The sequence below is a fragment of the Leucopleurus acutus genome (genome assembly GCF_964270905.1).
Source record: "Leucopleurus acutus genome assembly, chromosome: 4".
NCBI classification, from domain to species: Eukaryota; Metazoa; Chordata; class Mammalia; order Artiodactyla; family Delphinidae; genus Leucopleurus; species Leucopleurus acutus.
The window spans coordinates 22,358,880-22,385,923 of NC_139146.1; the positions used below are offsets into that span (position 1 = coordinate 22,358,880).

The following is a 27,044-nucleotide window of genomic DNA, read 5'->3' on the forward strand; positions in this document are numbered from 1 at the left end:
TCTCTCATCTGTTTCTTCCTCTGCATCTGCCTCAGCCATACCAAACTCATCCCCTTCTCCTCCTGTCTCTGATTCTCACTTTGTACTGCTTTCTCTGCGACGGACTGGGGACTGTTTTTTGTTCACTGTTGTACCCCTAGAAATTCACCTGGTATCTAGAATATAATGGTTGCCCAACAAATATCTATTGAATAACTGTATTTGGTATATATAAGTCTCACCTTTCTAGTTGGGAAATTCTTAGTTCTTCTAAACTCAATTTAATTTTTTCTTTGAAATCTCCTACAGTTTCTTCCCCCACAGTGCTTTGTATTCACTTCTTTCATAGCTCTTGTTCCATTAAATTTTACTGTGCTTTGGGTCTGTCTTTCCCACGAGCCTATGAGCTACTTAGGAGCAGGATCGTACTTGTTCATTCATTCATTCACTTATTCAGCAAATATTTATTCAGTACCTATTACCAACGTGGTTAATATTGATCAAGTGCTTGCTATGCATTAAGATGGTCTTCTAAACACTTTATGTGGCTTAATCCCCCCTGTAACTTAATGAGATAAGCATTAATATCATTTTCATTTTACAGAATGTGTAACGGAGGTGCAGAATGCTTAGGTAACTTAGGTACGCAGCTAATGGGAAGCAAAGCTAGAATTTGAACCCCAGCATTCTGATGCTAGAGCCTGTGCTCTTAACCACTCACGTACTGCCTCTATTCAGAAATAAAAGTCACGGTTCTATCCTTAAATGGGTGTACAATCTGGCAGGGAAAAAGAGATGACTTAGTATTAATTAAACTGTTATAATAGCAGGATAAAAGGAATATTGCTGTGGGAACTTATATGTCAGGTGACTAACCCAGCCTGTCCTGCTAGAGTGGGGACAACTAAGCTGAGTCTCAAGTGAGCAGGTGTAAACCAGAACAAAAATGGAGACGTCGGGAGAGGAAAAGGTTGCCCGGCCGCAGGGTGGATGTGCTAAGGTTTGGCAGTGGGAGAGGGTGTACGTGTTAAGGAGCACCTTGTGCAGAGGTTTTTGTTTTCTGTTTTATTTTTGAACATAGAGGTGATTTTATTATTGTGGTTAAATACACATAAAATAAAATTTGCTGTGTTAATGATTTTTAAGTGTACAATTCAGTGACATTAATTACATTCCCAGCGTTGTGCACCGTCATGATTATCCATTTCCAGAAGGTTTTCATCAACCTGCACTGACACTCAGTACTCAGTAAACAATCACTGCCCACTCCTCCACTCCACCAGCCCCTGGTATCTCATATTCTACTTTCTGTCTCTATGAATTGGCCTGGTCTAGGTGCCTCACATAAGTGGATTCATACAATATTTGTCCTTCTGTGTCTGGCTTATTTCACTTAGCATAACATTTTCAAAGTTCGTCCATGTTGTAGCATGTATCAGAATTTCATTCCTTTTTAGGGCTGAGTGATACTCACTTTTATGTATATGCTGCATTTTGTTTATCCATTTAGCTTTTGAAGGACATTGGGTTGTTTCCATCTTTTGACTACAGTGAATAGCCGTAGCTATGAACATTGGTGTACAGGTATCTCTTTGAGTTCCTGCTTTCAGTTCTCTTGGGTGTATACCTAGGAGTGGGACTGCTGGGTCATATGGTACATGTAGGGAAAGAGTATGAGGAAGAAGCAGAAAGAGAAGGAAAGACTAGGATGGCAGGGTCCACATCATTATCTTCTCTCTATAGCCTGCAGCCCAGCCTTTGGCAAAAAGAAAGACCTGCCTGCCATGGAGGGAGCCCCGAAGTTGGCCCAGTCACATCCCATTTGCTGTAAAGCCCCTTCCTTTAGCCTGGGTTATTTGTTAATACTTATTAGTAGGCTTTAAAAAAATTTTTTTTAATTGAAGTATAGTTGATTTACAATATCATGTTAGTTTCAGATGTACAGCAGAATGATTCAGTTTTATATAGATTCTTTTTCAGATTCTTTTCCTTTATAGGTTATTACAAAATATTGAGCAGAGTTCCCTGTGCTATGCAGTAGGTCGTTGCTGATTATCTATTTTATACACAGTAGTGTGTATATGTTAATCCCAACCTCCTAATTTATCCCTCCCCCACCCTCCTTTCCCCTTTGGTAACCGTAAGTTTCTTTTCTATGTCTGTGTGAGTCTCTTTCTGTTTTGGAAATAAGTTCATTCCTGTCTTTTTTTTTTTTTTTAGATTCCACATGTAAGTGATATCATATATCACATGATATTTGTCTTTGTCTGGCTTACTTCACTTAGTATGATAATCTCTAGGTACATCCATGTTGCGGCAAATGGCATTATTTCATTCTTTTTTATGGCCGACTAATATTCCATTGTATAAATATACCACATCTTTACCCATTCATCTGTTGATGGACATTTAGGTTGCTTCCATGTCTTGGCTATTGTAAATAGTGCTGCAGTGAACAATGGGGTGCATGTATCTTTTCAAATTATGGTTTTCTCCAGATATATCCCCTGGAGTGGAATTGCAGGATCATATGGTAGCTCTATTTTTAGTTTTTTGAGGAACCTCCATACTGTTCTCCATAGTGGCTGCACCAATTTACATTCCCACCAACGTAGGAGGGTTTCCCTTCTCTCCACACCCTCTCCAGCATTTATTATTTGTAGACTTTTTGATGATGGCCATTCTGACTGGTGTGAGGTGATACCTCACTGTAGTTTTGACTTGCATTTCTCTAATAACTAGGGATGTTAAGCATCTTTTTTTTTTTGCGGTACGCAGGCCTCTCACTGCTGCGGCCTCTCCCATTGTGGAGCGCAGGCTCCAGACACGCAGGCTCAGCGGCCATGGCTCATGGGCCCAGCTGCTCTGTGGCATGTGGGATCTTCCTGGACCGGGGCACGAACCCATGTCCCCTGCATCAGCAGGCGGACTCTCAACCACTGCGCCACCAGGGAAGCCCTAAGCATCTTTTCATGTACCTTTTGGCTATCTGTAGGTCTTTGGAGAAATCTCCATTGAGATCTTCTGCCCATTTTTTTGATTGGATTGTTTGTTTGTTTGTTTTTGATATTGAACTGCATGAGCTGTTTGTATATTTTGGAGATTAATCCCTTGTTGGTAACATCATTTGCAAATATATTTTCTCCCATTCTGTAGGTTGTCTTTTCATCTTGTTGATGGTTTCCTTTGCTGTGCAAAAGCTTTTAAGTTTAATTAGCTCCCGTTTGTTTATTTTTGTTTTTATTTCCATTACTCTAGGAGACGGATTGAAAAAGATATTGCTGCAATTTGTCAAAGAGTGTTCTGCCTATGTTTCCCTCTAGGAGATTTATAGTATTCGGTCTTACATTTAGGTCTTTAACCCATTTTGAGTTTTTTTTGTGTGTATGGTGTTGGAGAATGTTCTAATTTCATTCTTTTACATGTAGCTGTCCAGTTTTCCCAGCACCACTTATTGAAGAGACTGTCTTTTCTCCATTGTATATTCTTGCCTCCTTTGTCGTAGATTAATTGACCGTAGGTATGTGGGTTTATTTCTGGGCATTAGTAGACTTTTTAGGATGTAGCCCAAGGATCTCAGACACACACAGAAATTCACAGATATAAATAAAGTATAGAAACAGAAGGAGCCTTGGACTTCATTTAGTGTGCTCTCTCACTTTACAGACGTGAGGGCACTAAGGCCCAGAGAGGTTAAGTGATTCGCCCAGGGCCACACAGCTGATTAGTGGCAAAGCCAGTGAAGGGAAACACCTACTTCAAGAATATTACTCCTTTGCCTTTGGCTGCAGGATCTAATTTAAGACTCAACTTGTCTTTGTTTCTGTGCTTCTGCCCATCCTACAAGACCCTGTTCAAGCACTGCATCCTTTGTGTAGTCACCTCTGATCCACGTGGCAGACTCATTGCCTCCCTTGGGCCACTTCATAATTGATTTGCTCTTAGGTGATACTTACCAGCCATGTTGTAATTATCTGTTTTATTATTATTCTCTTCTACCAGACCTTGAAGCCAGAAGCTTCATTCTGTCCTATCTCTAAGCTTCTAGCATGGGGATTGGCTTCATAAATATTTGTTGAATGAATAACTTATTGAATGTTTTTAGTCAGATTATCCCATAAGTTTCTTTATTAAGCATATTAGGAATTTTGGCTCTTAATTACCAAGGTTGCTAAATTATCTACTATTACCTTACCTTTCACGCCCCACTTCTGTATACTGGCTTAAAAAACAAATTCTTCATTGCTTTTTAAAAATTTTATTCTTTGTGTGCATTGTCTTCTTGTAACAAGTTTGTTTAGTCACCTTCACGAGCTCATTCATATGCATATTTCACTGTAAAAGATAAGTGTTTTAAAGATAACAAATAATTTCAATATATTATTGGAAATGTTGAGTAGTGAAAATTGAGTACAATGAAAAAATATACTTTAAAGTATTCAAAAATTCTTATTTCCCACTATGTGTAACTTTGTGTGATGGTGATAATGAGGAAGATTTTATCTAAGTTATATGAAATATACAATAATAAGGGTTCAAGCATATTTACATTTACTACCTAATATTGGATTGGCCAAAAAGTTCCTTCGGGTTTTTTGTAACATCTTATAGAAAAACCCGAACGAACTTTTTGGCCAATCCAATATTTCTTCTATTCCGGTTGCCAAAACTCTTGTTTTACCCTGTATTAGTATTCACCTGGATTCTTACAGCAATGGAGCCATCTACCTGTCTCTGATCTTTTTTCCTGCTCCCAGAAGCTATCCAGTACATTCTGAATAGATTAATTTTCTTCAGGTATTTATTTGATCATATTGCTAAAAAATGTCCCATCATTTCCCCTGGGCAAACAGGATTGGTCTTAACTCCTCATCCAGGATTCAAGACCTGGACCCAACTTATCTGGGATGTTGTAGAGAATTGTGATAGGTTCTAATACCACTTTTGCCATTTACTAACCCTTTGATTAAGTCCCTTAACCTCACAGTGTCTCAGTTTTCTCCTCTGTAAAATCGGGTCATAGGGTATCAACCTCATAGGCGACTGTGAGATGAAAGTGAATGTACATATAACAGTCTTAGAATCATGCCTAACCCACTGGCAATTATCGTTATTATTATTATCCTTTTTGTTAGTACCACATTTCTCCCTTTTCTCAGACCCTCGGCAGCAGAGCCCCCGAACTGGATTCAGCCTACAGTCATGTTAATTAATCATACAGAATAATTTGTTTCTATTTGAATTAGTTGCCATTATATAAAAATCAGAATATTTTATGTAAAGATCCATATTTCTAGCTGGTCCCCCCCAAAATGTAAAATGTGGCAATAATAGATTGAAGATGAAAAGAAACTCAGCTTTCTTAGGTCCAGCCTTCCTCTCTTTCTGGACCCACCTGTGCAGTGAGACATGGCCAGAGAAAGGCTCACAGCCACACTGCACGGTCTGTTTAAACTCAGGACCATGAACTTCCCAGCACATTGTCCTTCCCAAGTCCTTTCACTTTTCCACTCTCCTTAGTAACTGTTTCACAATCCCTTCTGAAACCGGTAACCTCCCATCCTTTCTTTCAGCTGCTCTTACTTCCTCCTTTCTGAGAAAAGTGCACAATCAGAAGAGCGTTCTCACCATCACATCGACCCCCTGTTGTAATGTGTCATCAGGCTCTGCCTTCCTGATTTGGCCATAAATGTGCTCTGGTTGTAAGCCAGCCTCTCCTGCTGTGCACTACTCAGGTGTATTGCTACCATAAGTTTCCCTTCTTTATTCTTACATCATCATTATTTCTGCTTTTACACAAGTATTCCCATCTTTTAAAAAATCTTCTCCTATCTTAAAAAAATAAAAATGTTCTCTTGATCCACTTCTTTTACCAGCTACCCCTCTTTTCTTTGCTCCCCTCCACGATAAAACTTGAAAGGACTATTGCCAATTCCTCGCCTGCCTTTCTCTCTTAAACTCACTCTAGGCAGCCCCCCTACCGCACCTCCACTCCTCACTCCCCCATTCCACCAATTCTGTCTTCCGGGTCTCCACCACCCTCCACGTTGATAAATCCAGCGGTCACGTTGATCTGGAGGCACCGCCTGGCACAGATGCTCCTGCCGTTTCCTTGATGTACTTTCTTCACTTCACCTCCAGCACACCCAGACTCCCTTGTTTTTTCCCTTCTCAGTCCTTTAGCTGATTTCTCCTTTTCCTCTGGCTTCTTTATGTTAAGAGGACCAAGGGCTCAGTCCTCGGTCATCTTCTCTTCTCTGGCCACCGTGATTCCCTGGGTGGTTTTAATCTAGTTTTGTGGTTTCAAATGCTATCTATATGCTAAGAACTCCCAAATGTGTATCTCCAGCTCAGCTTTCAGCCCAACACCAAGACTCATGTATCTAATTGTTTACTCAGCATCCCTGTTTGATTGCTTAATAGATTTCCAAAATGGACATGTCCAAACCCAGATTCCTGATCTCCACCCACACATCTGTTTAAAAAAAAAAAAAAAAAAACCTGTTCCCTTCCTGCAGCCTTTCTCTTTTCTGTTGGTGGCAACTTCGTGCTTCTGATTCCTCAGGCCAAAAACTTTGGAGTCATCCCTAACCCTGTCCTTCTGTCATAGCCCCCATCTTCACACCTCATACATCATGCCCATCAACAAGTAAGCCACTGTACCTTCAAAATATGTCCAGAATCTGTTGCTATCAGGCTGGTTCCCGCCGCCACCCTGTTTCTCACCTTGTTACTGCACAGCCTCCAAACTGGTCTTCCTGGTTCTCCTCCCTATTACAGTCCATCCTGAAAACCACAGGTAGAGTCAACCTAAGTCCGATCACAACACTTTTCGGCTCAAAGCTTGGCAGTGTCTCCCCATTTCATTCAGAGTACAAGCCAGAGGGTTGAAAAATGGTATCAAGCATCTAGCTAATCTGGCTTCTGTGACTTCTCTGAACTCCTCAACAGCTGCTGTGCCCCACTTACCCCACTGTCAGGCTCCTGACATTCCTCTACCAGGCCAGGCACGCCCTTGCGCCAGATACCTGCCAGATAAATCCCTTGCCACCTTGGAGTCTTTGCTCAAATGTTGCCTTGTGATGAAGACCAACTCTAACTATTTAACATTGCGGCCTGCTTTCCACTGTGGCACCCCTTAACCAGAAATGCTTTCTTCATAGCATTTATCATCTTCTAAGGGCCTATATAATTTACTCATTTATTGAGTTTAATACTTACTGTCTGTGTCCTCTGCAAGACCATAAGCTCTGGAAGGAAGCACCTAGTCTAAAACTTAGTAGACACTCAGTAAATATCTGATGTTCTTTTGCCAAAATATATTATAATTTAACTCAAAATTTATTTTAGATAAGTTATTCTGGTGATTTAAAAATATTCTTCATGTCATGGATAGAGTTTTAATTCTCATGTATGTCTTGAAAAAAATATTTGGTCAGGAAACCTAATGTGTTTTTTAAATAGATTAGGGTGTTTAAAAAATAATATTTCTATTATTTATTTATTTTATTAATTTTATTATTTTTGCGGTACGCGGGCCTCTCACTGTTGTGGCCTCTCCCGTTGCGGAGCACAGGCTCCGGACGCACAGGCTCAGCGGCCATGGCTCACGGGCCCAGCCACTCCGCAGCACGTGGGATCTTCCTGGACCGGGGCACGAACCCGTGTCCCCTGCATCAGCAGGCGGACTCTCAACCACTGCGCCACCAGGGAAGCCCATATTTCTATTATTTAGAATTTTCATTTCTAAATTGAATTTCAAGTTTAGAAAAAAGAACTCATAGTCAAATGGAATCATATTTGACAAAGTATAACTTGCTGATGTGAAATGGCATACAAATACTTACCTTTCCCATAGCAGATGTATTGATAGAAGAGGATGAAGAAGAAATTTTATTCTTATGTTTTGTACCTTTGCTTTATTTCTCCCATTGACTCTAAACACCTCTCAAGTCTCTGAGTGTCTATATTAATACCCGGCTTCTGAAAAATAATAATAAGTGTAAAATCTCTTTTATATTTTTGCAGTAGAATGCAGAGTGTTTTATTTTACAAGAAACTACACTGTGCTTAGACTATGGATTGTAAAGTTAGACAATACTACCTTTTTTGTAGAAATCATGAAGAAGTTTTACAAAGAAGACAATGCATTGTCTAGAAGTACCTTTATTTTTTTAATAAATTTTATTTATTTATTTATTTTTGGCTGCGTTGGGTCTTCATTGCTGCACACGGGCTTTCTCTAGTTGCGGCGAGCGGGGGCTACTCTTCATTGTGGTGCGCATTTTTCATTGTGGTGGCTTCTCTTGTCATGGAGCACAGGCTTCAGTAGTTGTGGCACACGGGCTCAGTAGTTGTGGCTTGCAGGCTCAGTAGTTGTGGCTCGCAGGCTGTAGAGCTCAGGCTCAGTAGTTGTGGCACACAGGTGTAGTCGCTCTGCAGCATGTGGGATCTTCCCAGACCAGGGCTTGAACCTGTGTGCCCTGCATTGGCATTCTTAACCACTGTGCCACCAGGGAAGTCCTAGAGGTACCTTTATAAATATTTAAATATTATAGGGCAGATTTTTTTTCTAGGCCGATTTTAAGTATGCATCCTTGAATATTTCAGGTAATGCAAGTCCTCGATACATCCGTTGCACAACATACTGTTTCCCATGCACGTCAGATATGGCCAAGCAAGCTCAGATTCCATTAGCTGCCATCATCAAACCCTTTGCCACGATTCCCTCAAACGAGGTAAGTGATAAAAACAAAATTCAGTAATTTATCAATTCCAGAATTTTTCTTTCATCATTATTTCCCTATGCATTATTCTGTATTGTAAACAGAAAGCTGGAGTATATATAATGTGAAAAACATGTAGTCATTCACTTCATTAAGAAAACAAAAATCTGACAAACTATGTTTTTTAGCATCCTGTATTCCAAACACTGATGGGCCAGGTCACTTTTTGGCTTAGTGTAACAATGCACATATATGGGAAATATGGACTATCACACAGTGACAGATACCCAAACCTCTTGTGAGGCCCTTATGCCCTAGTTCAGGGCCCCAATATCTAGGTGCTCAGGTAAAGGAAGATAATAGAGCCTAAGGTCCTTGGTCTTACTACTACATCTGCTTTAATAATCACTGGGCCAAGATGCTCATAAACTCCTATTTAAAGTCAGCATGATTAGAAAGCATGAGGTAGATAAATCTGTATCTTTCAACTGGGGAAGATGTGCCCAATTTATAGTTAATGGGGAAAAAAGACAAGAAGTGGTGTACATTTAAGATTTCTGATATTAGGATGCTGTTAGTGGATATTATGATCAGGGCGTCTACTCTATGCAGCTGCCATTCCTCCTTTTGATGCCCCTGAGTGGTGGATACCCACATGCACACGGAGACAGACACAAGGTACTATAGCAGAGCTGGTCAGATGGGAGGTGAAGAAAAGCCTTACTTCTGGCTGGAATTTCCTTACAGTGGCCCAGTAAGCTAGGCTGAACTGAATTCTTGATTCCTTTCGCTCACTAAAAGGCCGAAGCCTCAAGATCCTCTTCCCAATTTGAACCTCAGCTTGGCTTTAGTGATCCTTTGAGGTCGCTGATCTAACGCACACCTAGAAGCACCTGAGCAAGAGGTAGAGCATCTCTAAGAATAGATTTGTACCCTTTCTTGGGCCAGTCACACCAGCCGGGATGGGGGGTAAAGTGGCCTGGGATGGGGAGGGAGCCTGCTTTGTGTCCCCTCAGGGAGAGAAGAAAGAGTAGAGAGACAGTGTCCACATGGGCAGTGGCCTTTGAGATGTCCACTTACTCGTTTTATGAGTGTAGCAGAATGCTGCCATCTCTTCTTTTTGAGAGTATAGTGAACTGGGTTAGAGCTGGGCATAGAAGACGGACTGGGCTATTCCTAAAATCCAGTCTTACATGCAGTGTGGTCTCATAGTTGTAAATCAAGAAGTACATTCAGTATTTACTTATTTTAGACATGGTGTCTTCTATGATGGTCCCAGAAATTTAATGTAATGCTCATAAACTTCTCTTTAAAATCTCTATACTTAATAAAGTGGACCAATATATAATGACAAAGAGATCCATGCTAAATAAGATATATGTGTTTTGAATACTAGCTATTTTAACCCGATATTTTTCAACATTTTATTATGAAAATGTTTGAATACTAGCTATTTTAACCCGATATTTTTCAACATTTTATTATGAAAATGTTTGAACATACAGAAAATTTAAAAGAATTTTACAGTGAACGCCTATATACCTGCCACCTAGATTCTACCATTAACATTTAACTACACTTGTTTTATCACACATTGACCCATCTGTCCATCAATCCATCTTTTTTATGCATTTCAAAATGAATTGCAGTTATAAGTATACTTCCCCGTAAATACTGCAGCATGCATATCATTAGCCAGGGTTTAATATTTGGTTATATATTATTTTTCCTTTCGCGACAAAATTCATTTACAATAAAATGCACATATCTTAAACATTTTACTGAGTTTTGACAAATGCGTACACCTGTGTAATCCAAACCCCTGTCAAGATGTGGCACATCACTATCACCCTAGAAAGTTATCTCATGCCCCTTCCTCAGTCAGCCTCCCAGCCCTTCTCATAACCTCCCTTCTCTGACAACCATTGTTCTGATTTTTTTTTCCCACCGTAGATTTGTTTTGCCTGTTCTAGGTCTTCACATAAATAGACTTACAGAGTCCAAATTCTTTTGTGTAAGTTTCTCTCACCCAGCATCATGTTTTAAGGAGCCATCACGTTGTTGCCAGTTTCAGTGGTTTGTTCCTTTTTTATTGCTGAACAGTATTTCATTGTGTGGATATACCAGTTTGCTTATCTACTCCTTTACTGATGAACAGCTGGGCTATTTCTACTTTTTGGCTTTTGTGAATAAAGCAGCTTCTATAAATATTCTAGTACAAGTCTTCCTGTGGATATGTATTCATTTCTCCTGGATTAATACCTGTGAGTAGATTGCTGGCTAACGGGGTACATGTTTATTTAGTTTTATAAGAAGCTGCCAGATCATTTTCCAAAGTGGTTATATGATTTTACCGTCCTTTCAACATGGTGTCTGGGTTCCAGTTGCTCTACATCCTCTCCAACCTTTGGTATTGTCTTTTTAATTTTGGCAGTTCTGATGGCTGTGTAGTAGTATCCATGAGAGATTTTTTTTTTTTAATCTTGATCCTTTGAACAAAATTTAAAGTACTAGTGAATAGTATCACACCCACGTACATACCACCATCATTAACAAATATTAATATTTTGTCGTATTTGCTTAAGATCATTTTCTGAGAATTAAAACTTCATAGCTACGTAGGATGTCTCCTCTAATCAGGCCATTCTTCTCTTCCCCCCCACTCCAGACACAAACACTAATGAATTTGATGTGTAATCCTTCCTACATGTGGATTTTATATATTGACTTCATATGCATGTATCCATAACAATATGTAGTATTTTTTGCTTTTTAATGAATCAGTTACTTTTAAATAAGTAAAATATAAACATTCAAAAGATGAAAAGGGTATACAATGAAAAAGGTCCATTCCTGGGCTTCCCTGGTGGCGCAGTGGTTGGGAGTCCACCTGCCGATGCAGGGGACACAGGTTCGTGCCCCTGTCTGGGAAGATCCCACATGCCGCGGAGCGGCTGGGCCCGTGAGCCACGGCCGCTGAGCCTGCGCGTCCGGAGCCTGTGCTCCGCAGCGGGAGAGGCCACAGCAGTGAGAGGCCCGCGTACCGCAAAAACAAAAAAACAATGGTTCATTCCTACCCCTCTACTCCACTCCCCACCCTTACAGACAGTTTTTACCCATTCTTTGTGCATATACCAGCATATCAATATCCATCCTTAAAAAAATATATATATATAAATGATAGTATAGCACACACACTGTTCGGCCCTGTTCTTTTTTCAGTTAATATGACTGGCACTTCATTCATGTTGCTACCTACAGAGCGGCCTCATCTTTGCAACAGCTGTGTAGTATGATGTATTAGTAAGACAAACACTGTTGTAACTGTAGGTGTCAATTTTAAGTTACCTACAGATTTCAGAAATGTGAAAATTTAAGAACATGAATCCTAAAATTGAAGGAAATATGTTAACATAATGTACATGGGATTGCAGCAGATGTGCACGCTGTCTTACTCATTCCCATACTGTCTGAATCTTTCTACAGTGATCTTCTGTCATTTTCATAATCAGGAGAAGATGATAGTTCTACCCTGAAAGAAATGTAGGCAGCAACTTTATTGTTTATCAATATGGGATGTATGCTCCCCAGCAGGGTTAGCTTGAGTGCATCTTGTTCATGGCAATGAGTTTGCAGTTTTCACCACATGCTAGCAAAAAACCTCTCCTCCCTGCCCCCTCCCCACTAGACAGCTGACCTGGGTCATGCATGCAAGGAACAGAACAAAATTCAACGTTCTCCAGACCCCAAACCAGAATGTGTAACCACCCTCTTGTTATCACCATTTCATATTAACAATGAAATTATTCAGTAACGTTTCCTGAAAATGAAACCTTGTATTTAGTTTTTTGGTTGAAAAAAGGTTTCAAACATTAGTCCAAACCTCCCGCTAAACGTATATACACATTCCATACACACACTGAATGTGTGTGCTTTCTATTGTCTGAAGTTGTTTGATCTAACCAAATAGCACCTTCTCACCAGCATAAGGTTTTCCCTTAGTGAAACTTATGCTGTTTTTTAGTTTCTGTGCTTTCCAAAGTAATAAGTAGTTGAGTTTAGAGTGATGGCTTATTTTCAGAATCTGACTTAGGGTGAAACTCTGCTTAAGCAAATAACACACTCTAGTCTTTTCATGTTGCTATAGACCCTGTGTGCTGACCAGGTAAACGTATTTTCTCTATTCAGGCTCTCTCTACAGAAGGCTTTCCTTTTTTCTTAGACCTTCAAGAACAGGATTACTCAAAGATATATTTATGTATTCTACATATGAATATTTATATATAATTAATTTATATATATTATATATATAATTGAGGTAAAATCAATGAACAAAATTGTAAGCTATTTAATGGATATACTGTATTTGAGAAGGATTGCTATTTCTTATATAGCAGTGTGTCCTGGGTTGAATGAAGACATTCTCTATTTTAAAGAATACTTTACTTTTATTTGTTGAAATAGACTTAAAGGTGAAAACAAAAGAAATGTAAAAGGGATGCTAAAACACCAGGAAGAAGTTCCTAAATGTCGTGCCCTCAAGAAAGTTGTCTCCCTCTTTGGGCATTTAACTGGACCTGAACGTGGAGAGCCGCTAGCATTAGGGAACCATCACTGCTCCTCTCTGCCACTGCCTGGATGAAAGTCTAGGTCACCAAGCATCTGGGCCTTCTTGGCAGCTTCCCCTCTTGTGGTTTCCATGACACCTTTTCTGGTGTATTTTTTCCTGCTTCACAAGCAGGGAACATTTGAGTTCCCTTTGTTGTCTTCCTGACATCTAATATTGGGGTTCATTAAGGCTTGGGCTTGGGGTCTCCTCTTTTCTCTCGCATACTCCCTGTCCCCCCAAGGACTAAGTATCATCTATAACAGATACTAGAGTAGCTAGAGAGAATAATAGTAGTCAAAACTTATAGAGTACTCATTGAGCATGATTATAAGTTTTTAAATGTATGTTTATTTATTTCATCCTCACATAAACCTATTTATTGTTCCATTTTAGATATAAGGAAACAAGCACAGAGTTAGATAACTCGTTAAGGCCAACAGCTGCTAAGTAACAGGCTCGGATTCCAAGCCAGGCAGTCAGAACCCGAGTCCCTAACTCTAAATCACTAATGCTGTTGCTCCCTTCTTCATTCATCCCTATATCTGTAACCCCGCATTCACATATCCAAATGCCTTTCTGAAATCTCTCCTTGGGTAACTCATAGACCCCTCAAACTTAACATGCTCAAAAGTGAATTTCTGATCTCTACACCCTAAGCCTGTTCATACTTCCACATATCCATAAATGGCATTATCATTTATTTAATTGTTCAAGCCCAAAGCTAAACAATTAGCGCTAATAATAGAAAATAAGGGGCATGCTGATTTTTGATATTTATAACCTATAATCAGGGAAATAAGTTTTAAAGTATGTTTCTTGAAGGTAAATGAATTACATGAATACTGCTATTCTCCCTGTGAGTAGCATTTTAAGTTATTTTCCTCTAGAATAAATGGCTTGCTTATTTTTAGGTATAGTAAAACTTTCCTACAAGGAAAATCCAGATAAGGATTTTATTCCTTATCTGACTAATATTACCATAATACTGCAATTTAAAAAAAGATATCCTGATATGGCATTGATCAAAAGGATTTATTTAGTACAGTTTTGTGTTTTGTTTTTTTTTAAGTCAGTTCTGTTGTTTGACAGAACCATTAAAGCATGTCATGGTGTTAGCAACGGACTATAAAAATAAACCTAGCCCAGGCAGTTACCATCTCAGAATGTTCCCTGTGAGCGTTTGCTTTGGAGATGTATGCTATTTCCAAGGGCATATCTGTGTCATCTTTGTTTAATATTTCATATTCCTTACCATAAATTTTAACTTTTTTTGGTATGTGTTTTATATGAAACCCATTGCCATATTTAATATACTTAACTATGAGGTATTTATTCAGCAAAAGTAATCAGTTATCTTGTAAGCTCTTTTGCTTAGTAACCTGTGATTTTATTTTTGATGCCGTATTTTAAGACTGAGGTAGAAATGGTATAGATTTCCAGCACAAAGGATTGAAGATTATACTTAATTTTGCATTTTCTTCAAAATAGGAAATCTTTAGATTTTGGGCAAGTACATACGTCATCTAATTATACATGAAATTAAATAATTTCACCTATAAACCAGATGGCAGAAGCTTTTACTCCATCTGTGAATAGATTCAGGAATATCCGTGTATTTTTTTTAGATTATAAATGGATATAACAGTCAAAGTAATTTCCTTCCTTATTGAATTAATTTAATCAGATAAATTTTTATCCAAGACTTTAAACTTCACTTGATTTATAATCCCCTACTTACTTTATAGGAACTGAGCTGGACTTTAGGAACATGGGGAAAAACAAGACCAGTTATTCTTGTCTAGAACGTATAGAAAATCTGCTGGGACAGAGCTAATTTTTGTACAGTGTGAAAAAGGCTGTAATGGAAATAATCTCATTCTTTGGAGTTTAGGTTCAGGGAAATTTTACATTAGTTATGACTTAATGAATAAAGAAGTTTGTACTGTTATTAAATACTGTTTAAATTATTTTTCTTTATGATTATTCATATTCTGATAGATTCGGTAGGTATGAAGAAGATGCCATTGGAAAGAAAAAGGGATGGATGTCAATGAACTGACAAATGAGGTTAACAAAAAGGGAAAAGACTGTAAGAGAATAAACTAAACACCAACACATTACGTCCACATCCATCACCTGCAGAGAGCATTGCTTGGTCATACACTTGACCTAGCCAATCTTGCTGGCATGAATTGGCAGAGTTTAGGCAGAGTTTCCACTGCTGTTTAATGCATCAAAGGAAAAAAATTCTGCCTCACTGTAGTATTTTGTTTGTGTGTCAACAACTTTTTTAAAGGAAGATAGCTTGTGAAATGGGTGTTATCCGAGTTTTATAGGTATAGAAGTTCTACAGGTTTTGGGCAATGAAAGTCACACAGCTAATAGGTAATGCTGCCGGAACTCGAGTTTCCAAATTCCGAGTTCTTTCAGCAACATCTGTCTTGTCGAGGTTTTATTTGGTTAAACACATAAAATAGCATTCCTTTCTCTTGCTGGCAGTCGTTTTAGCAATGGGCCTCCTGTTTCTGCAAGCTTGTGAGTTACCTTGACATGTCCATCTTAGACCTCTTTTCTTGAAGTCTTTTGACTTCAAGCTGCTGCTTAGTACTCCCTGAAGGCAAAGACCATCCAGAATCTGGCAGTGGGCTGGGCATACAGTAGAGGTTCTAGGTGAGTAAATGCATTCTTCTGAGGATTGGGTAGACATGACATTTAAAAGACAAAGACAAATCAAACTACAAAACAGTGGTTGATTTCTAGGTACTTTAGGCTTCTGACAGACTCTGTGGATAAAGAAAAAAATCATTTGAGAGATCATAGATAGATTCTATCACATTAATGAGAGAGGTTATATTTCATTATAGAGCAGAACAGCTAAACAAGTAGGAAGAATTTTTGACCATATAAAGATATTTCAGAAACCAATAAAAATTGACTACTTTCTCCAAAGCACCATAGATAGTAATCAATAGGTGGAACACCTATTGGATCAGGAGCCAGGAAATGACTGTAGGTCTCCGCTGTGCCTTGTATTGTGACCTGGGGCGCCATTCCCAAGAGGGAGAAGCCTGGCTCAGATGTTCTATAAATCTAGAAGGCTGCCAGTGTCTGCTTTACTTTTCCACTCTTTACTGGACTTTCAGCCTGGATTACCGTGTATTTGTCACACATCCTATGTGTTATTAGAAATATATGTGAATATGTTGTACAACGCAACCCAAAGGGGTTTCATTTATATTCTGCTTTTACTATAAGAAATCTGTAGTATATTATCCACTTTAAAAAGCACATGAAGATTGTGAGACTATGCATTTTTTATATATAGCCCCAATTAGCTAGCTTTAGTGATAAATATGCTCTGAAATGAAACTGATTACTGCATAATATTGTGTCCTTTGAAGAACTTACAGAAGACTTATATCTTAAATTATTTTAAAATGAAAGCTTCAAAAACCTGAATCTATTTTTTAATATGTGCATTGTAGTCTTAAATTGTTTGCTTTAATGCAATATTTTAAAAGTATTAATATAAAAACTTGGAAAAATAAAATCTATGTACTCGTGTAGAAATAGAATTACGAATATAACACTTAAAATACTTAACGTATTGGGCTTCCCTGGTGGCGCAGTGGTTGAGAGTCCGCCTGCCGATGCAGGGAAGATCCCACATACCGCGGAGCGGCTGGGCCCGTGAGCCATGGCCGCTGAGCCTGCGCGTCCGGAGCCTGTGCTCCGCAACGGGAGAGGCCACAACAGTGAGAGGCCCACGTACCGCAAAAAAAAAAAAAAAAAAATGTATAAAGTTACTTTAGAAACTAAATCTTATCCCTTAAGGATTTTGGCCACTGTTTGTATAGTGCTATGAAAAAGTACTATGAAAAAGCTAGGCAGCTGAAGAACAGAATGTAATCCCTTTTTAGAATGGTGTTATAGCAGACATACAGGGAGAGTCACATTTGTCAGGTCAAAGGTTGTTAGAATTCTATTTTAAGTTACAATTTAGAAGTTTAAATATACCAAGCTTATGTTTTCAATCACAGAATTATTCATGTAACTCTTTAGTTTTATTTTTTTTAATTAAATGGAGAGTAACATCAGGAGAAACAAGAATGAAAAAGAAAGCATTCTTCCTTGGTTTAACTTTCAGTGAATCCAGGTGTGGGTTTTATGACCTTCACTGCCTGGCAATTGAGTATACAGCATCCATCACATAGGAGCCGAGAAGACCAGGCTCCCTGGATGTAGAATGCTGGGCATCTGTGAGGAGCCACCACAGGAGAGGAAGTATGTTAGAGCCTCTCACTATCATTTTCATCAATTCTAAGGCCCACATTTTCTCACATTTTCTTCACATTTTAACATTTCTAAAAGAGAAATATATCTTCCTAACAATGACTTCTTAGCATTGTGTCATGTTGAGTTGGAAGCTTTGATGAGATTTTAGAATCAGTGAAGTACACTGTTTCTACACTGCTTCGTTATTACTAACTTCAGTCACATTTTATGGATATTTAGGTAATACAAGAACTTAACATTTCTGCAGTTGATGTGTCTCCTCAGTGCTCAAGAATACGAAAGTCAAAATTTTAAAGGTTTTTATTTGAAAGTTTCCTAAGCAACAAGTTCTCACTGAATAAAAGGCTAAAAAAAATTAATAAAGTCATATTTTTAAGGGTGGAAGGAAGAGAAAGCCCTATGCAAACTGTAATTTGAAATTGTTTCATGAAATGTTTGAAAATAGCCCCCAAGTTTGTCTGATGCACAAGTGATTTGGGGACCAGTTCTTTGTCAGGAATTGAACGTCCTGTGGGTAAGGTGGTACAGGCAGGAATTTGAGCGTCAATTGAAGTTGGGTGCACAAATTGACTACCACTTCTAGCAGTATGACCTTGAAAATTTTTACTTAACTTTTTTGAACCTCATTTCTCTCATAAAATTATAACACCACTTAACTCTTAGTTGTTTAAAAATAAAATAAACTGGTATGAGAAATGATATCTTTATCATTAGTTATGATTATTTTCTGTACCATATAAATTCCTGTTAGGAAAATTTAATTTGATCCAACAATCATTGATTTGGGGTTTCTACTATGTGCAAGGAAGAGAAGTATGAAAACTACGGTAATTTAAATTTACCAGAAGTGTATACATCTAAGAGAGATATTATCATACCCCTTCAGTGATTCTAGCTACATATCTTACATAAGAAGAAGGAGGAAACTGATGTGGATGCCACAGTTTATATTCATATAAAAGGGAAAGAGCTACTCATTTACGTTTTTTAAAAAATGTTGCATGGTCTCTGTCATTTGACATTACATCACTATTTTCTATTTTTACTATTCAAATGATAAACACCCACCGTTATATAAACATTTCTATAGCTTTTGTTTTCTCATAAGGTGCTTCATGGACATTTGCTGGAATAATTTTCTCTCCATCTCCCACACACTGTCCTGTCCTTTTAGCCTAGTTAATTACTATTCACCTTTTAGATTTCAGTTCAAGGTCACCTCCTCCGGATAGCTTTCCAGGATACCCCACATTATACTCCCTGGAGCTCTCCTAATACTGTGTATCACCGTTTGCAATTTTGTATTTGTGTATTTGATTCCTGTCTTTCTCCCACTAGGTTCTATGAGGGTAAGGACCACCTGTAATTTTTCCTCACTATTTTATTCCCAAGACCTAAAACAGTTCCTGGAAAACCTTTGTGTTAAATCAATATTTAACATGATAGTTTCATTCCACAATATCATTTGTATTTGGAAGTAAATTAGACTTTTGAGGCCAAGTAATTTGATGAGATTTTCACATAGAGATCTATGCTGAAACACTTATTGAGCATGTACTTTATGTAAAAATGCTGCATTTGCTACTGAACAAGTTCCAAGGTAATTTAAAAAGGAACTGACAGGGCTTCCCTGGTGGCGCAGTGGTTGAGAGTCCGCCTGCCGATGCAGGGGACATGGGTTCATGCCCCGGTCCGGGAGGATCCCACATGCCACGGAGCAGCTGGGCCCGTGAGCCATGGCTCTGAGCCTGCGCCTCCGGAGCCTGTGCTCCGCAACGGGAGAGGCCACAGCAGTGAGAGGCCCGTGTACCGCAAAAAAAAAAAAAAAAAAGGAACTGACAATCCAGGAGCCAAGTTGTGCTGACTAGGATAATAGTTGCTTAAAGAATTTCCTGGACAGTAAAATTCTTCATACGTTTAGCTTAGGTTTCACTTTATTCTCCCGCCCAGTATTTGTTTCTTTCCATATCATCTCACTATAAAGTGAAGATGTACTCTGTGTGTGTGTGTGTGTGTGTGTGTGTGTGTGTGTGTGTGTGTATTTATGAGGGAGGGGGGAGGATATATGGACATGTTTAAAAAAAAGGATTAAAATCTTTAAAATGTTATTATTTGGGAAAATAAGAGCATCTTTGACTTTCTTGAACAATATATCTGCAAAATACAGGTAAAACAGAAGAGCCATAATGATGAACTCTAGTGTATGTAGATATCATGGAACTCATCCACCACAAAGTTCACTCTTTTTAAAAAAAAATTAATTAATTTTTGACTGTGTTGGGCGTTTGTTGCTGCGCGTGGGCTTTCTCTAGTTGCAGCGAACGGGGGCTACTCTTCGTTGAAGTGCATGGGCTTCTCACTGCAGTGGCTTCTCTTGTTGCGGAGCACAGGCTCTAGGCGTACAGGCTTCAGTAGTTGCAGCACGTGGGCTCAGTAGTTGTGGCTCGTGGGTTCTAGAGCGCAGGCTCAGTAGTTGTGGCGCATGGGCTTAGTTGCTCCGCGGCATGTGGGATCTTCCCGGACCAGGGCTCAAACCCGTGTCCCCTGCATTGGCAGGCAGATTCTTAACCACTGCGCCACCAGGGAAGTCCCAAGTTCACTCTTCTTAATCCAGAACTGAACTGCCAAGGTAAATTGATGTATATCATAGTCTTTAACGTGAGCATGATATTTAAGTTTCTTTTTGTTTACTATATTCCATACTCTCTTCTCCTCCACAGTTTAAAAAGTTTTGAAAAACTCTTTTATATAAGTACTTCAAACATCAGTTTTGTCTGCATTTCTCCTTTTCCTGTAGAAAAAGGATAGAAAATTTATTAGCTCATATTTATCAATTTTTATTATTTATTTGATAAATTAAAAAGTCATCTGTCCTCTCCTTCCAGCTCATTATTGATATATAATAAATGTATAAATGTGTTTATTTCTCTAGATGCTTTCAAATTGGTCACACACATTTTTTAAATTAAAAATTTCTTCTCAACTTTTTTTAAAACCCTGTTTTCAAGTCTTACCTCCCAATGTCTTTGGTCTATTTGCCCAGATCAAATTAACTCACAAAAGATGATTTGCTGCATTACTTGGAAGTGGCCTGGCCAGTGCATGGGTCTGTCCACCAGGGATGGTGACCTTGATAGCACATCGGACTGCATGAATCTTAGAGTCCTGTATTTTTTTCCCACTCTAAAAGCAATTCATATAAAAAGCTTGGATAAATGTGTAGCTTCTGTAGGTGTCAACTCTGAAAAGGAAAATAGTAATTTGACTTTTCTGATATCCTTATTTACAGAATCAGTTTTATAGTCACATGAATTTTTAGGAATTTTTCAATTGTTTTGTACAACATAATCTGGGCAATAATACATTGTTTTGTGATATGATAAGCAGTGTCCATTTTTATGAAGGATTACTAATTTACTTTATTTCAACAAGATTTTTTTTCTTTTTTTATTGAAGTATATAGTTGATTTACAACGTAGTGTTAATTTGAAGTGTACAGCAAAGTGATTCAGTTATACATACACACATATATACATATATATATATTTTTTTCAGATTCCTTTCCCTTACAGGTTATTACAAAATATTGAGTATAGTTCCTTGTGCTAAACAGTAGGTCCTTATTGGTTATCTGTTTTATGTATAGTAGTGTATGTATGTTAGTCCCAAACTCCTAATTTATCCCTCCCCCCCTTTTCCCCTTGGTAAACATGTTTCTTTTCTATGTCTATGGCTCTATTTCTGTTTTGTATATAAGTTCATCGTGTCATTTTCCCCCTAGATTTCACATATAAGGGGTATCATATGATATTTGTCTTTCTGTGTCTGGCTTACTTCACTTAATATGACAGTCCATGAAATAATGGAAAAGGATAGAAAATTTATTAGCTCATATTTATAATGCAAATGGCATTATTTCATTCTTTTTTATGGCTGAGTAATATTCCATTGTATAAATATACATCTTCTTTATCCATTCATCTGTTGGTGGACATTTAGGTTGCTTCCATGTCTTGGCTATTGTAAATAGTGCTGCTGTGAACATTGGGGTGCAAGTATTTTTTCGAATTAGAGTTTTGTCCAGATATGTGCCCAGGAGTGGGAATGCAGGATCATACGGTAGCCCTATTTTTAGTTTTTTAAGGAACCTCCATACTGTTCTCCATAGTCGCTGTACCAACTTGAATTCCCACCAACAGCATAGGAGGGTTCCCTTCTCTCCACACCCTCTCCAGCATTTATAATGTGTAGACTTCTTGATGATGGCCATTCTGACTGGTGTGAGGTGATATTACATTGTAGTTTTGATTTACATTTCTCTAATAATTAGTGATGTTGAGCATCTTTTCATGTGCCTTTTGGCCATCTGTGTGTCTTCTTTGGAGAAATCTCTATTTAGATCTTCTGCCCATTTTTTGATTGGGTTGTTTGGGTTTTTTGATATTGAGCTGTATGAGCTGTTTATATATTTCGGAGATTAATCCCTTGTCGGTCATATCATTTGCAAATGTTTTCTCCCATCCTGCATGTTGTCTTTTTGTTTTCTTTATGGTTTCCTTTACTGTGCAAAAGCTTTTATGTTTAATTAGGTCCCATTTGTTTATTTTTGTTTTTATTTCCATTACTCTAGGAGACAGATCCAAAAAGATACTGCTGCGATTTATGTCAAAGAGTGTTCTGCCTGTGTTTTCCTCTAGGAGTTTTATAGTATCAGGTTTTACATTTAAGTTTCTCATCCATTTTTAGTTTATTTTTGTATATGGTGTTAGAGAATGTTCTAATTTCATTCTTCTCCCTGTATCTGTCCAGTTTTCTCAGCACCACTTATTGAAGAGACTGTCTTTTCTCCATTGTATATTCTTGCCTCCTTTGTCATAGATCAATTGCCCGTAGGTGCGAGGGTTTCTTTCTTTCTATGCTATTCAACAGGTATTGAATTCAACAAACATTTACTCTTTACCCAGTATGTGCCCGGTACTCTTCTTGGTCCTGGGATATGTCAGTGAACAAAACAGACAAAGACCTCTGCCCTCATTGAGCTCACATTTTAACAGAAAGAGGCAAGACAATGAACCTGATAATAAGAAAATTATTGAACAAATGGAGGAGGGAAAAAGTAGAGCAGATTGTGGGATGAGAACTGCCCGTGGGAGGGGGTAGAGTGCAGGTTTCTGACTGAATAGGTTAGACAGGTATGCTTGATTGAGAGGGTGTCATTTAAATAGTAGACTTGACTCATGCATAGGGGGAACATTTTGAAGGTGTTTTCATGGCCATAAAGAAGTGAGATAAATGGAGGGAAGACGTTGTCTGACTTGTAATTCTGTCAGAGAGACAAAGGAAGTTTGCCTCTAGGCTTATTATTTTTAACACTTTCATCTTTAAAGTGGAGTATTTTACAACTTTCCTTTGAGGAACAAAAAACTGCCAATCATTTTGTTATGGAAGAAACAAACTTGATTCATAGAGTTTTTAAGTCTACAATATATTTTCATCATCTGCGGAACATTGTGCGTTCTTATAGCAGTTGAAGCAATTAAACATGGCTTCTGCAAGTGGTCTATCATTAGACAACAAAATGTAATTCTTCCTTAGGGACCAAAGATAAACTGTAATAGGTCAAAGTTTAAAAGAAATGTGGGAAAATGTCTCTCAGCTATAGAATTCCTGAATATCATAGCTCCTTGAGAGGGAATGTCTTACTCAAATTGCCAACATGTGTTCCAGGAAGAAAAATGAGGCTGATCTTTGCAAATACACCCGTAACTTGAAAGACTGCATCAGCATAACCCAATCCAAACAGAGCAGTTTTTGGTTAAGAATCATTTCTCACGGTTTATAATTTAGTCATGAACTATGACTTCCATTCAGGAAAACTGATATTATGGTGCTCTCCGAACTGCACTGGTATTTATTTTCCCTTTCGAAACTCTGGATGCTCCGTCACGAGGAGCAGCCCTTTCATAGACTTCAGCATATAGTCCAATTTGACCTTCCCACTAAAAAGTCCCCCTGGCATTAGAGGGCCTGGGGAGAAAGGTCACAGCTGTGTTTGCTTTAAGATGCTATTGGCCATTGCAAGAGAAGAGTCTCCCGGTGTAGTTATTTGTTGGAATGAACTTATTTAACATATTAAGGTTTTTCACACCCACACCTAATCTTCTGTGATAAAAACTGGCAAATATCCTCATGTCCAAACGTGACTTCTGTATTTTCCTTCTTCCTTCATTTTTTTTGTTTTCATTCAGACTTCAGTTTTTCCTTTTCCCCTCCCTGCCTCCCTCCTTTTCTTATCATGTATTCAGTAAATATTTATTGAGCATATACTCTGAAATACAGGCCCTGGGGATCAGTGGTGAACCTGAGGTTTACCTAGGCTGTTGAGGAATGAATTTTTTTATAGTTAGAAATTTACCTTAAAAATTAGATCTAATATTCAAACATCTTTTGAGTTTATGTTTAAAAGAGTTTTTAGGAATTGAATAAAATACAGGGGATGATGAAACAAACAGAAATTCTAAAGGTTCCCTCATGGTAATTGTAAAACATATGATAGAATTTACTAATTGATAGGCAGGTTTCAAAACCTATACCAACCATTCTTCCAAAGACGTGATTTTTGCTTTGTGAACGGTGAAATCTCTTAACTATGTTCTGTCAGAATTGTTACCGTGCAGCAACAACTGATTTGAGATGAGAGAGAGAGAGAGAAACCTGGCCAGTAGGACATACTACTCTACCTGGCTTTGACAACTCTCCATAAAATCACTCCATCCTTCCTCTTTATCTTCCTTCTTAGCTGGACTAGGCTACTTGCATGCTAATCACCAACAGACGCCAAGCTCAGGCTTTTCTTCCCGAGTTGTGCTGTTGTCACTCTTCCCTCTCTGTCAGTCAGTGGAAGTGTATCTCTGAGTAACTACCCACCTTGAAAGAATGCTTTATTGACCACTCCCCCGTGCCCAGCCCCGACCCCCACCACCACAAGTGATTTCTTCTTTTGTCTGTGCCTTTTGCTTAGCACCTATCATGAACTGCCCCTGAGTCATGGTGGTATATTTGTGGGTACCTGGTGGATATTTTGTTCGTTCATTCAAAAACTATCACTGCCCACCCTCTCAGGTATTGTGCCACAGGAGACACGCGATAAAACAAATGGTAGACATGTGAGGCATGGGTCTGAGAATTTAGCAGTGGTGCTGAAAGGTAAAGCATTGTGATGAGTGCTGTTGGGCGCAAGGTCCTATGGTAACACACAGCTGAAATGCCTAAGCCAGCCCTGAGGGGCCAGATTGAGACTTGGTCCCAGTTTAGACAAGGTCACTGGCAACAAGTCAGGAGGAGGGAGGGATACCCCTTCTGTTGTAACAGGAGGGAGAAAGGAAGACCTTAGGTAGGTGCTGGTAAATCCGTGGGGAAAAGTCAAGGGAGTTCCTCTCTGAGGTTTTTTGTTTTTCCTTAAGAGCAATGCGGCAAAGTTACCTGTTAAGGGCGGTGGGAGGAAAGCTTATTCGAAGGATAAAATGGAGTTTAAAAGATATAAAATAGCTCCTGTAGAGAAAGAGAGAGAGAAATGGCAGGAGACACTTCACGGGTACCAGGGACCACCAAGGGCTTAGTTCAAGTCACAGACCGTGTGTGATGGCAGCTTTCTCTGAAACTATGTGCTTTTTCTACGGAAGCGAGCTGCAAGCTGTTTCTGAATGTTTCACACAGAAAAGGAACGGGGATTCAAGCTATAGCTCTGCAGTTTATTGGACAAGTCATTGCCCCTCACATGTCCATTCCCTTCTGAACAGCATGGATGACAATTCCCACTGCCAGGGTTGTTAGCATCTCAACGTCACAATTAGATTTTATATACATGAAAGCATTTAAAACTAATGAATATAAATCATACAGATGACAGTTATGGTCTTTCATATATTATAAATTTGAATCAGTAACGTTTTCCAGGATTTTTCAATGCTGGATAGACCAAAACAAAAAATAAAAACACCACCCCCCAAACCAAAAAAGACCAATTTCCAAATAAAAGACATGTTCAAATCCAATATAAGCTCGAGATATAGTTATAACAAGAATAAATAGACTTAACAGGGATTTCCTTGGCAGTCCAGTGGTTAGGACTTCACCTTCCAATGCAGGGGGTACAGGTTCGATTCCTGATTGGGGAGCTAAGATCCCACATGCCTCACAGCCAAAAAGCCAAAACATAAAAACAGAAGCAGTACTGTAACAAATTCAATAAAGACTTAAAAAAAATAAAAATAAATAGATTTAACAGCATTGTTGAAGAGGAAAAAGTTGAAAATAATCTCTCAAGTGCCACAAATACCGAAACTAGCAAGAGGTTAATTTTCTGGAAATATGAAAATGCCAAGTTTTAGGGCCAACTGAAAACATTTTTTAAAAGTCTAAATAATTTTCATAATTATTACAGTACATTGAGTATTTTATTATCAGGCTCGGTTTCTTTTTAAAGGTTGCATAACATGATTTTTAAAGGGCATTCAGAAAATATTATTCTTTCATGCCATACTTGTTATTTTAAAGAGTCCAACAAAATAGAACTGCTGTTGAGAAAACGTGTGTACAATAAGCAGCCTACTGTCCTGTACTTTTTCTGCCCATGTAGGCTGACTGAATGTCATATATGGTGAAGCCAAAAATAGAAAACACACAAGCTGCTTCTCATTTCTCTTTCCTATGGAAATATCTTTAATAAGTGCAGTTGATACAGACTCTCTTTTCATTTTCGCTGCTGGGCATAATCCTCTGGGAATCCGACTCTGCTTGTCCTCCAGCGTGCCTAACAGTCTGAATGTTTAACATTTTTAGAGGGTAGTTGTTTGTCACAGGTTCTGGATTATCTTTTCACATACCATTTTCATGCTTCTACTTATACCCCCTGATTAATCCAAATTACCAACTGACCTCTCTTGAGACAGATCCAAAAAATAAGGTGCACTCCAATCCCAAAGAAGTAGCTGTGTGCCGGAATCACATTTGACACAAAACCTCTGCTGACCATTGTAAAGATCAAATTTATTGGGGAGTATGATCTGATGTTGAATACGATCCTTTATCGAGCTGGAGGACCGTGTCACATTTTGGCAGGTCTTCTTGCTGTAAATCTTCTGATCTGATTTAGGAACCACTGTAGGCAAAAATGTCTCTCCCATTACTAGGAATTATTTAGCTGAGATATTTCCTTCAGGCACTTAGTAAAGTAGAATATTGGTCATGTGGGAACAACTATGTAATCCCAGGACACTGATTACTTTCCTGGAGACGTCTAACGCAGGAAATAGAAGGAGAGGAAAAAAAGGAAGAGAAGTATATGTTGAAAATGGTATATATATGGTGTATATTTTCAAAATCAGTAAACAAGTGTTAGAAGACAGGGGAAAGTAGGTGGTTAAAGTGTGAGC

At 38.5% G+C, this 27,044-nt stretch overlaps 1 protein-coding gene across 2 annotated transcripts in view; it reads left to right on the forward strand.

The window, feature by feature from the left end:
• Positions 1 to 27,044, forward strand: part of SEC24D (SEC24 homolog D, COPII coat complex component) — a 110,400-nt gene that overhangs the window by 34,839 nt on the left and 48,517 nt on the right. For both annotated transcript variants that reach the window (XM_082838469.1, XM_082838470.1), the window contains exon 8: positions 8,590 to 8,717. In XM_082838469.1, coding sequence (XP_082694595.1) covers positions 8,590 to 8,717 — 128 coding nt within the window. The remainder of the gene's footprint in view (positions 1 to 8,589; positions 8,718 to 27,044) is intronic.